The 13,220-nt window shown below is 42.8% G+C and overlaps 2 protein-coding genes across 3 annotated transcripts in view; both read right to left on the bottom strand.

Moving 5' to 3' along the window:
- GRHPR (glyoxylate and hydroxypyruvate reductase) overlaps window positions 1-5,075 on the bottom strand; it is a 64,637-nt gene extending 59,562 nt beyond the window's left edge. Inside the window, exon 1 of the mRNA XM_073591611.1 lies at window positions 4,915-5,075. Within this exon, the coding sequence (XP_073447712.1) occupies window positions 4,915-5,000 (86 nt within the window). The 5' untranslated portion in view covers window positions 5,001-5,075. The remainder of the gene's footprint in view (window positions 1-4,914) is intronic.
- Window positions 5,076-8,945: 3,870 nt separating this feature from the next.
- LOC141102697 (glyoxylate reductase/hydroxypyruvate reductase-like) overlaps window positions 8,946-13,220 on the bottom strand; it is a 34,353-nt gene continuing 30,078 nt past the window's right edge. For both annotated transcript variants that reach the window (XM_073591630.1, XM_073591621.1), the window contains exon 9: window positions 8,946-12,042. In XM_073591630.1, the coding sequence (XP_073447731.1) occupies window positions 11,918-12,042 (125 nt within the window). In that variant the 3' untranslated portion in view covers window positions 8,946-11,917. The remainder of the gene's footprint in view (window positions 12,043-13,220) is intronic.

A 13,220-nucleotide genomic window follows, 5' to 3' on the forward strand; every position in this document is an offset into this window, starting at 1 on the left:
CAACCTGATCAGTTCTATGCGAAGGAGATGTGCTGCACTGCGTGAGGCAAATGGTTGTCACACCAGATAGATACTTACTGGTTTTTGGACCTTTACAATACAGTAAAGCTGCAAATTTTAGAGTGGCCAGCCTAAAGCACACCTGCGCAATAATCATGCTATCTAATCAGCATCTGGATATGCCACACCTGTGAGGTGGATGGATTATCTCGGCAAAGGAGAAGTGCTCACTAAGGCTGGCCATGCATTATACAATTTTCTTGTTCAACTTTCCTTTAGATTTACCAAAACCATATAATATGAGGTCAAACCTAAACCATTTCACTTTGTATGCAATCAGGCAGGCCCTTTCACCACATAGTTGAAGGTAAATCTAAAGGAAATTGAATAAGAAAATTGTATAGTGTATGGCCAGCCTAACACAGATTTAGACAGATTTGAGAGAAATAGGCCTTTTGTGTACATAGAAAAAGTCATAGATCTTTGCGTTCAGCTCATGATAAATAGGGGCAAGCACAAAAGTGTTGCGTTTATAATTTTGCCCAGTGTATATATATATATATATACACACACACACACACACACACACACACACACTTGTTGATGTCATCACATGTGGATGGTAATGATGGGAGGGGTTTAAGGATATATACAGTATGTTGTGTTGCTTCACTTGTTTGTTGTCCTGAGGAAGATGAGCTTATGCCTTGTTGAAACAAAATCTTCACTGGTGCGTTCACCTCTTAAGACACGTGGGTGCTGCTCTCTCTTTTGGATTTGATGTACCCATTTTCACTACGATATGTTTGCAGTGGAAACCACTGGATTATATATGTCCAGTTCTTTTTCCACCTACCTTTCCACAACAGTCATACGTATGAATCCCTGTGCCTGGCACCCACTCCGCTAGTTTCAAAAACAATGTAAGCAGTTGCTGGCTGGTTGCTGTCTTCTTCCTAACAACCTTGCTGGCCCACCAATGATGTAATGACACATCTGGTGCATGTACCATATGTCATCTGTGGCAGCCGATAACTGAGGTCGCCCCAGATTATGTTTGGCACATGTGCCAGATCCAGTGTTGCCAACCGTCAGTATTTTTACTGGTAGCCATTAAAAAACTAGCACTTTTCTCCTGCCAGTAAATGCCAGTGACAGGAAAAGGTTGCCAGTTAAAAATTTGTCTGTTCCACTCGGCTTGGTCAAGAGCCGGATGAGACCATCTGAGTGCCTGCTACAGTGTGTTCGGGCGGCGCTGGGGTGGAGCAGATCTGGCAGAGGTGGTGCTTGTGTGTGTTGTTTGATGTCATGGTGCAAGGGAGCCGAGCAGAGCGGCAGGAGCCTCATGTGTGGGTCTGTGGGACAGAAGCAAGGCAAGCCGGGAGCGGGACTGTCAGTGCTGTTTGGATTGGAGTGGACTGACGGGACCACCTAGCATGGAGAGAGAATATCACTGGGACTCAGGAGGGGACGTGTCATGTCAGTGAGGTGTCATCATCATCTGTGCTGCTGCACACTGCTGTCAGTGTCACTGTGAGAGTCAGTTTTGTGTGTGTGTGCATGCCTAGTCTAATGTCTTGCCCTCCTGAGTCCTGTACCTGAGCTACTTATTATATTAAAAATAAAAAAAGAAATATGTTTTTTGCCTTAATATCTACCTTAAATCACAATGCTAATTGCATATTGTACTTGTTTGTAGCCTAAATACTGAAATTTGCACCTAAAACTGTAATTTTGTAAATGGCAGTAAAAACTTTGCTGTGGCAGTAAATTTTGGGTGTTGTGTCAGTAAATTTCAATCTGTTAGGTTGGCAACACTGGCCAGATCTCATACATTGTAAAAGCCATAAGAGATCTGACACAGCCTGTTATACTTTAAAGAGTAACTTCCCTTTTGTTGAGAAAAAAAACAAAAAACACTCCCCTCTGGGTGATCTATGTACAAGGATTTTAACAAACATTGTTGCAGACTCCTACCATTTGTTATTCTGAAGAAATAGCGTTTTGTTGGTCTGTGTTCAGAGTGAATCGGTATGGGAGCGGTTTAATAATTATCAATCACCTGCTGGGCTCTAATGAGGAACGTGTCAGGGTCTGTATCTCTTTACATGTGATTTCCCTTTACAATATGACTTGTGTCACAATTGTATATACCATTTAAATTTTTTTTCTTTGCAAATTTTCTTTTCCCACAACAGTGAAGTTACCCTTTAGGCTCCGTTCACATACATGCAAATTTGGTGCGTTTTGAACCACATCCGATTCGCATGACACGTGAACCAAACTGGCTCACATATCTGCGGTGCAGCAGCAGTGCGAATTTAACCACTTCAGCTCCGGAAGGCTTACCCCCTTCATGACCAGGCCATTTTTTGTGATAAAGCACTGTGTTACTTTAACTGAGAATTGCACAGTTGTGCAACACTGTACCCATGTATAATGTATGTCTTTTTTTCCCAAAATAGAGCTTTCTTTTAGACCCCTTTCACACCGAGGGCGTTTTGCAGGCACTATAGCGTTAAAAATAGCGCCTGCAATCTGCCCTCAAACAGCTGCAGCATTGTCTCCAGTGTGAAAGCCCGAGGGCTTTCACACCGGAGCGCTGCGCTGGCAGGACGTCAGGAAAAGTCCTGTCAGAAGCTTCTTTGGAGCGGTGTGTTTACCGCTCCTCCACCGCTGCTCCCCATTGAAATCAATGGGGCAGCGCTGGGATACCGCCGGTAAAACGCCTCTATTGCGGCGTACTGCGGGTGGTTTTGACCCTTTCTCGGCCGCTGGGGGGGTAAAAGCGCTCCGCTAGCGTCCGAAATGCGCCGCTAATCTGACGGTAAAACGCTGCTAAAAATAAAAATACGCTGTGGGTGGCTCGGTGTGAAAGGGGTCTTAGTGGTATTTGATCACCTCTTTTTTTTTTTTATATATATAACGCCAATAAAAAAAAAAAAAAAAAAAAACACAGACAATTTTGAAAAAAAACAAAAAACAACATTTTTTTACTTTCTGCTATAAAACGCATCTAGTAAAAAAATCAAATTTCTTCATCAATTTAGGGCCGATATGTATTCTGCTACATATTTTTGGTAAAAAATAAAAATCCCAACAAGCGTATATTAAGTGGTTTGCGCAAAAGTTATAGCGTCTACAAACTAAGGGATATATTTATGGAATTTTTATTTATCTTAATAGTAATGGTGGTGATCAGCGACTTATAGCAGGATTGCGGCAGATCGATCGGATACTAAGTGACATTTTTTGGGGGACCAGTGACACTAATACAGTGATCAGCGCTAAAAATATACACTCTCACTGTACTAATGACACTGGCAGGGAAGGGGTTAACATCAGGGGCGATCAACAGGATAAAAGTGTTCCTAGGCTTTGCAACTATGTGGGTGGTGCTTGTACTGTGGGAAGGCAGAGATCCGTGTTCCTGCTTAGCAGAAACACAGGATCACTAACTTCCCTTCTCACAGAACGGCGATCTGCCTTCCTTACCTAGTCAGACAGCTGTTCTGCTTCTCTCTGGGAACAATCGGCTCGTCCCAGTGGTTGTCATGTCTGCTGGACCCGCTGATTGGCCGGCGGTGCGCTCCAGACCCGGAAATGCAGGAACAGGTACGCGACTCTGCACAGGGGAGCCGCCTTGCCGCCGTATATGTACTGTATATGGTCGACAAGCAGTTAAATGTGCTTGGTTACTGTGGGGGAGGTGCTTGTACTATGGGAAGGCAGAAACACAGGATCAATACCTTCCCTACTGACAGAATGGCAGTCTGCCTTGTTTACATAGGCAGACCGCCGTTCTGCTTGTGTCCCGAACAATTGGTGGGTTCTGGTGGACATCAAGACCTGCTGATTGGCCCCCGCTGTGTCCAATCACAGTAGGAGCAGGTTGGGGGGGGTGCATGCCCCAGACCTGTAAATGCAGGATCATGTACTACGTACGCGACCCTGCGTATGAGAGCCGCCTTGCCGCCGTATATATACAGCAAGCAGTTAAAAAGAGTCCTGTGCATTTTCTGAGCACTGCAGTGCGATTCAGCTGTGAATTCCAGTCTCATTGCCTTTCATGGGAACACATCTGAATCGCACGTGTCCTTAGTTTTAAACACTAATTGGGGGAAAAAAAAAAAAAACTGCATGGGGGTCCCCCTCCAATCCATACCAGGTCCTTCGGGTATGGATTAGGGGGGATGGACGGACCCCACGCCGCTTTTTTTTTTTCTTAATTTTTTTATTGCTGGCAATTCTTTTTTTTTTTTACGTTCCTCGCTGGCTCAAAAAATTTGCCTCTGAACCATATCTGGAAATGGCAGCTGAACCACTGATCGCACGGGATATGTCTGAACCTATCCTTAACAGCAGCCTGCCCCAGATCACTTGTGCCAGGTCTCATACAGATTGTACGAGATCTGTATATGGCCTCTTATACTTCAACAACAAGCCACCCAAAATACTGCATGGTGCATGTGCAAGATCAGATGACAGTTCACTGCAACATTGGTGACGTGCACCCATGAGGTCCTGGCTACGTTCCCAGTGCCTCACGGAAACCAGGAAGTGGAAGAAGAAACATATAAGCTTATAAAAAAAAAAAAACACTATTTGATTTTCACAGTGACTGTTCTATGACATTTTTTGATGGGCATGCAGTAAAAGTCCACTTTAACTGTTTATCAATCGCAGAACCCCAGGCAGCTGTAATTTCCTAGAAAGAATGGAGCACAGTAACCAATCAGCTTCTTTCTTTCATTCTCTGAACAGACTGAAGATAGCAATTGATTGGTTGCACAGCTGTGCTCCAGTTTTATTAAACCCCCTCTATATACCATTTCCCCCTGAACCTGGTTGGGGATAATAAACGAACACCGACTGCATACAGTAAATAGCAACGCAGCCTCGAAGGACACTCACTTTTCAGCTTGAGATAAAAGTTTCTGCCCCTCCGGGGGTAGTCTTCTAGTCACAAACACCTTCATGAGCTGCTGTGCTGCTTTCATTGCCTGCTAGGACTAGGAAGGAGAAAGCCGGAGAGAGCTGGAGGAGGAGGAGCTCTTGTGACTGCAAACAAGTCAAATGCATTTCTTTCCCGAGCCTCAAGATCAGAGCGGTTCCAGACACTCTACATAAGACCACAGCGCCATCTAGTGTAAGCGAGCGCTACTTCATGAAAACCTCACCAAAAAAGTCCTCTCTCCACTATGAACCTCTGAGCTGCACTCTTGTAAATATCTATATCTATCTCTATCTTGGATATATACAAGACTGCAAAACGGCATGAACTATGAACCTCTGTGCTGCACTCTTGTTTATATCTATATCTATCTCTATCTTGGATATATACAAGAGTGCAGCGCAGAGGTTCATAGTGGAGAGAGGAGAAAAAAATTAAAACTGGCCCTTTAAAAAAAAAAAAAAATACAAAAAAAGGTCCTTAAGTGCACTGTGTTTGGATACCGGACACAGTGCACTATGTTCGGATACCGGACACAGTGCACTATGGGAAGCGCCACGTCTATGCAATCACAAGATTGCAGACACAGCGCTTCATTTGCGGGCTTTTGTCCCACCTTGCAGCACTTTCCAAAGCGCCGAGTAGCTTCCGCCCGGCGCTCGTAGTAGTTATTACTACGGCCGGGCAGTTTGATTGACATCTGAGTTAGATGTCACTTCCTGTTTTCTCTCTCCCATTGCGCCTGAGAGAGAGAAAACCGGAAGTATGAGGAGCGGACTCCTCCATCGCCGTTGCCAGTGGAAGGAGACACCGCAGGAGAGGACAACACAGCAAGGTAAGTACCGCTGTGCTTCTGCAGAGAATGGGGGGGAGGGGGGTTTGATGTGACACAGGCTGTATTTAATGGGACACAGGCTGCATTTTATGGGACACAGGCTGTATTTAATGAGACACAGGCTGTATTTAATGGGACACAGGCTGCATTTGATGGGACACAGGCTGCATTTGATGGGACACAGGCTGCATGTAAGGATGGACTCCACTGGGGACACCTGATGGCATCTGGTGGCAGGTGACATGGCTAGTAGGGATGAGCCAAACACCCCCCTGTTCGGTTCGCAGCAGAACATGCGAACAGGCAAAAAATTTGTTCGCGAACACCGTTAAAGTCTATGGGACACGAACACGAATAATCAACAGTGCTAATTTTAAAGGCTCATATGCAAGTTATTGTCATAAAAAGTGTTTGGGGACCTGGGTCCTGCCCCAGGGGACATGTATCAATGCAAAAAAAAGTTTTAAAAACGGCCGTTTTTTTGAGAGCAGTGATTTTAACAATGCTTAAAGTGAAACAATAAAAGTGAAATATTACTTTAAATCTCGTACCTGGGGGGTGTCTATAGTATGCCTGTAAAGTGGCACGTGTTTCCCGTGTTTACAACGGTCTGAGAGCAAAATGACATTTCTAAAGGAAAAAAAGTCATTTAAAAGTACTCGTGGCTATTAATGAATTGTCGAGTCTCTGCAATACACATAAAAGTCATTGAAAAAAACGGCATGGGATTCCCCCACAGTCCATTACCAGGCCCTTTGGGTCTGGTATGAATATTAAGGGGAACCCCAGAACCAAAATTAAAAAAAAAAAAAATGCGTAAGGGTCCCCCCAAATTCCATACCAGGCCCTTCAGGTCTGGTATGGATATTAAGGGGAACCCCGCACCAAAATTAAAAAGAAAATTTTCCTTTTGAAATGTCATTTTGCTCTAATGCCCCGTACACACGGTCGGATTTTCCGACGGAAAATGTGTGATAGGACCTTGTTGTCAGAAATTCCGACCGTGTGTGGGCTCCATTACACATTTTCCATAGGAATTTCCGACACACAAAGTTTGAGAGCAGGATATAAAATTTTCCGACAACAAAATCCGTTGTCGGAAATTCCGATCGTGTGTACACAAATCCGACGGACAAAGTGCCACGCATGCTCAGAATAAATAAAGAGATGAAAGCTATTGGCCACTGCCCCGTTTATAGTACCAACGTACGTGTTTTACGTCACCGCGTTCAGAACGATCGGATTTTCCGACAACGTGTGTATGCAAGACAAGTTTGAGCCAACATCCGTCGGAAAAAATCCTAGGATTTTGTTGTCGGAATGTCCGATCAATGTCCGACCGTGTGTACGGGCATTAGACTGTTCTAAACATGGGAAACATGCACCACTTTACAGGCATAATATAGACACCCCCCAGGTACGAAATTTAAAGGAATATTTCGCTTTTATTGTTTCACTTTAAGCATTATTAAAATCACTGCTCCCAAAAAAAGGCCGTTTTTAAAACTTTTTTTTGCATTGATACATGTCCCCTGGGGCAGGACCCGGGTCCCCAAACACTTTTTATGACAATAACCTGCATATTAACCTTTAAAATTAGCACTTTTGATTTCACCCATAGACTTCTGCATTATGGTGAGTTGAATGATTTCATTTTATATTACAATGTAATAATAGAAATAATGCGCTTCAATCATCCTGACACCATAGCAACCATGGTGCCGGGATGATTGAAGTGCTAACACCAGGTGTTTGGAGTATCTTTATCTGCTGATTGTTAAACTTTTTAGAATACACATATTTCTATTGTTGTGTAGGATCTAGGCCTTCTGTCCCTCCATCCCTCTCTCCCTGTCCCTCCATCCCTCGTTCATCTCAGATGCTAACCACACCACCTTAGAGCCACGCACACTATTTCGCTGAAACCACGCCCATTGTCACCAATTGGGAGTGGTCAAAAAGGAAGGGCGGGGTCTGGCGCCACCTGATCCTAAAACTTCACCAGCCGCCACTGGTCCATACCCCACGATATACCACTCACCCCAGGAGGGACCAAGATTCCAGGTAAAGATTTGATCGTTTTTATCAGGGAGCGGAGGAGGATACACTCCGGGATCAGGTCACCAGGGATAGGAGTATATCCCAAATACACGCCTTTCACACCTACAGGGGTAAGGCACTCTGGTGAGTGCAAATACGAGAGGGGAGCACGGAAAAGTCACCTATATATATTTTTTTGGCACTGGAAAATAGACTGTCACCTATATATATATTTTTTTTTGAGTTTACACCAGTCACTTTGGGAATTTATTCTTTATTTTTATTCTACTTTTCATTTTTGATATATGGCATTATATATTATTGCACATTTATTTGACTTGCCGATTTATATTAATATGCCCTTTGCATCCTAAATACGTCTTTTGCACATCAATTGGGTTTTGCACTTACACATCTCTTTTTCTTTTTTTATTACCATATATTTTGCAATATATGTATTAATTCAATTCATAATTTTTTGCTGGATACATTATATTAGCCTTCACACTGTTTTCTCAGACAGTTTACACAGCTTCTCACCTGTGTTTGGGAAGTAATTCCCTTGTGTCACACATTTTTATACTCTCTACTCATCACCCATGAGAATTTTACATTCATGATAGTATGGATGCATAGAACAGCGCCTTCTCCCTCTTGTTGATTTTAATTCTCCAGGGATCCTGACCGACAGTTGGCCCAGCCTCCCAGCGAACCACTGACAGCCTGAGCCAGCTGCTCTCACCCTCTTTACAGCACAACGCTGCAGTAAGTACCGGAGGGGCAGAACACAGAGCAGTGACTGATAGTCACCACTCTGTGCTCAGAGCGGACCCAAGAACTGAGCGATCGAAGGTCATGTGATTGCTCAGTTCTCAGGTTTTAGAGGTGGTGGGAGACAGCTGCAGCATGCTACAGCATAGAGGTGAGTATGTGTGTTTATTCTATTTTTTTTGCTATCCCACACATTTCCTCTAATGTTTCACAAAGTTATGAAGGAGTTATCACTGGAGTACATACAGTATAATGTAGTTCAATGCACACATACTTTTCCCTTTTACATTATTATTAGTAAATATTGTATATATGCATAATTAGCAACAAAACAGAACAACAAACTTAAGATTAATTCATTGTTTTATTGCATGAAATAAAATGTAATAAATGAAAAAAGCAGCAAGACGATATACATGCACAGGAAAGACTTCAGAATACTTTAAAGTCATAGCTGTCAAACTGTAGACCTTTACCTCATATAATGATAACATTGACAGTACAGTTGGTTGCTAAACCTGAACATTTCATGTACACGTGAATCACACTCCTTTCCAAAGCAGGTGGATTTGTTTTTGAGAGTTATACGCAATAGTGCATGGTGGAAGAATAGGAGGATTTGGTGCTGTTAATTTCAGTGCTGACAAATCCCCAGGGTTAGATTCAGCAGCAGGGGCATATGAAGCAGGACTGGGAGCATTTGGCCCTGATACTTTATTAATGAGCTTATGTTTGGGTTAATAGAATTTAGTTTTAATTTAGGGTTTAAGGAGCTAAATTCCAGGTTCATCTTCAGACTGGGTTCACACCAGGGCTTTTTTTCTCAAACAATAGGTGCTGGAACTTAACCATGGCCCCACAAAACCCCTCCCCTTACACAGACCCTGCAAATTACATCAAATAGTGGGTGTGTTCAGTCAAATTTCACGAAAACAGTAGGAGGGTCTTAAAGGGGCATTAAATACCAGGATTGCATTACATACAGAGTGCAGAGCTGTCACTTGTAAACACAGAAACCAGACTTCTGTGTTTACAAGTGATTGTGGTGAGCAGGCACCAAAGGGTCTGAGCCAGAGGTGGTGGAACTGAGTTCCACCAAGTTCCCCCTGAAAAAAAGCCCTGGTTCACACTATCTTCGCATGCGGCTCCTATCAGGGGTCCGGTGTGTCCCTATTCACTGTTTCAAGTCCAATTTCAGACCAAATGTTGGGCTGAATTCGGATCTGAAATGGACCAAAAGACGCAGCGGAGATATGTGAACCAGCTCCATTGAGAGCCGGTCGAAATCTTCTGCTATTGCAAATTGGAAACCCGCATCCAGTTCACAATAGTGTGAACCCAGCCTTTAATGCTCAGATTACGTATTAGGGGTTCATTTTCACAGTTAGTTTTTGGTAAAAAAGCAATGTATAAGGCACTGGGGTATGCTTAAGCATTAGGCTCAGTTCACACTGCTACGATGGCAAAGTCATACGACTTTGCCCTGCGACTTCCTACCGACTTGGATGCTATTAGGGAGCCTGTACAAGGGCTGAAATCGCACCCAAGTCAGACCAAAATAGTGCAGGAACCTCTTCTAAAGATGGGCGCGACTTGTGTAGCATCAGTTAAGACGGCTCTCATAGGGAAACATTGCATTTGAGATTTCATGCGACTTGGGGTCTCACAAGTTGGATCCCATGTCACAGCAGAGTGAACCGAGCCTTAAGGGAGCCTTAAGGGTGATGTCTCATAGGTTAGGACAGCCTTTTTCAACCAGGCTGGGGCGCCTTGAGCCTTCTTCAGGGGTGCCTTGGCAAAATGCCTAAAAATTGCCCAAATATTATATACAAGCCGGTGTGTGGATGAAGCCTGCCTTTTAGTTACACAAAGCCACAAGTTTTCATTGTGCACCATTACAACCTTCTAGCTGCTGGTGTCCTAACGACCAATGGCTTCATCAGTTGATAAGGAGGATGTCAGTTTCCTGCATAGCATTCTTGTTTGACCCCCCCCCCGCCCCTCTCCATCAGCATTGGGGTCTCATTAGCTGAGTGATGGAGAAATAATGGAATATTAGTCAGTACCCGTTTGCAAGAGTGTAGTTGCTTCGGAAGAATAAATCACCTCTATAACGTTGGTTGTCCTACATGTGTGGATGTTGCTGAATTATGTAAAACTATCAGAATAGTTTTTATATTTTAGAATGGAATGCCTCGAGACTCTCCATAATTTTTAAACATTCCCTCGAGATTTTCTATCATTTTTTAAAGGTTGTATTGGCTGAAAAAAGGTTGAGAAACATTGGGTTAGGAGATGAGTGTAAATAGTTAGGGTTGGATTAAAGCTGAAGTTTAGGTCTATAATGATCCAGCTTGGCACAATACAAATATACATCTCATACCTGTGGAAGGTGACAATCACTGTAGTATAGTAGTCACTGCTAATAAAGTGATTACCAGAACCCTTTGGGTGCTGTACAGCTTCCCTTCTGCATAGCGACCACAGGGGGTTGTACATTTGGCACCACCGCTATTTACCAAATGCCCTGTATTTTTTTTAATACAGTGTGCTATCTGACTGTGGCTCTTTTGGGAGATTTTCCCTCACTTCCTGTCCTGAAGACAGGAAGTTAGGCCCCTTTCACACTACCGCGACATCAAAGTTGCGCGATTTTGTGGCCGCGATTTTGACGTGATTTCAGGGAATGCCTGTGTAACTTTCATCAAAGTCAGACCACAGTAGTACAGGGACTACTTTGAAGTTGCACAGATATGAATGGTACTCATTGGAAATCATGGGGTACGACTTGTCATGCAACTTTGCAGTCCCAAATCGCAGGACAAGTCGCACAAGTGTGAAAAGGGGCCCAAGGGAAATCTCCTCTTATACAATTGTTGAGGAAACATCACAATTGAAGAATTTCCCTCTAGTCCTGTTCTGGTGACAAATGTAATATTTTGGATTTCCCATCCCCTTTCCACAAATAAAGAGGGTAAACCTCAACAGCTATTACATAACTTGATTTTAAATATGTAATTTCAATATATGTATATACATTTCTAGTGTTCCACCTTAGCTGAGTAACCAACATGTTTTAAGAACTACATTAGGTTAGAAAAATACATTTTGCACAGTTATACAGAGTAGTAATATACTGTAACCCACATAGAGGGAAGGATATAAGAATGACTTCCTAAATATTTTCCTTTTAGTCTATAGAAAATGTGTGAGCAGCATTCAATTTGTGGCAGTTTCAGGCTACATCACCAGTCAGCCTCATTGCTGCTGTTAATTATTAACTGGTAAATATAGTGGATGTAATGTTCAAGTTTCTACTAGCTCAATGGCACTTCTTTGGGCATTGGATCACCTTTCAATCCTGCTAAAAGATTATTTGCTGCAAGTGCAGCCATGGCATTCCGGGTTTCCACAGTGGCACTGGCAATGTGGGGAAGAATGACTGCAATAAAGAAAAAAAAAATTTCTAAAATATATTATATAATAAAATAAATTTGTAATATATTTTATACTTGCGTAATTTAAAATAGCATATTTATTAAATTGTATCAAAAATATGACTTCCTCTTTAGTGCTTTGATTCCAGTCCCCTCCAAATTGGCTAATAAGTACACATCAGTCCAGGGAAAACTAAACATCTTAAGTAAAAAAAAAAAAGGGGGAGGCTTTTTTTCCCCCTAAAATTTCCCTGTGGTGTATGCCCTCTTATTGGCTGCCAGACAAGGTTTCTCATGTTAAAGACTGCTGATAACATCTTTTAAAAGATGCAAAGACTTTTTTTCAAATACAACATAAAGTCAGAAAATTGCAACCGGGGTGACTAAAGCTAGCCATACAATGATAGATTTTTTTTCGCCAGTCTGCAGTCAACAGATTGCTTCATCCAGGCTAACAGTGTGGATGGACAAATCTCCCCTGTTAGGCTATTATATTCTGACAGCCAACACTAGTGACTGTAAGAATACTCGATCAGCAACTGCATCTTATTGGATTCAGCGCTGTTTATGTGATAATTTTTAGCTTGGCTCATTCGATTCTTTTAGTTGAAGGATGTCAGGGACACCTAATTAGCAAATTTTTGCTTCAAGAAACTTGAACATTGTATGGCCACCTTACAGCGGTTGTAAACCCTTACATACTACCCAGGGAAGTGACTATCCTCGGGTGATAGACAGGGATGAAACAAATCTTCCAAATAAGTTGTACCTGTTTATCTGCAGTCATCTCTTCTCCAGATCAGGTCAAAGTACTGTACATAATCAAAGGCAATTTCTCAGCAGTAGAAGACAGGGGGCAGGGATCTGATTTCACGCACTGCACAGCTAGGGCACAGAGTTCTATGTAATCTGAGAGCTGAGTGAGGGGAATGGACACCCCCCCCCACCCCCACCTACAAAGGTTCATAGAGAAACATACACAACAGTCAGTCACCTGCTTAGTGCTGGAGTGGGGTAGGGCCTAACCTATTAGGAGTGACTCATACAGATAGCAGAGAGAAATGACATTTGGTGCTTTGGACTGAGGTCAGTACACACTGTAAAAGTATAAGCTGTCATGTTAGAGGTTCACAATTACTTTGAGTTATTTCTGACTGGTGGCAGACTTAAGCCTCATACACAC

The sequence above is a fragment of the Aquarana catesbeiana genome, linkage group LG01 (genome assembly GCF_042186555.1).
Source record: "Aquarana catesbeiana isolate 2022-GZ linkage group LG01, ASM4218655v1, whole genome shotgun sequence".
In the NCBI taxonomy this organism is placed as follows: Eukaryota; Metazoa; Chordata; class Amphibia; order Anura; family Ranidae; genus Aquarana; species Aquarana catesbeiana.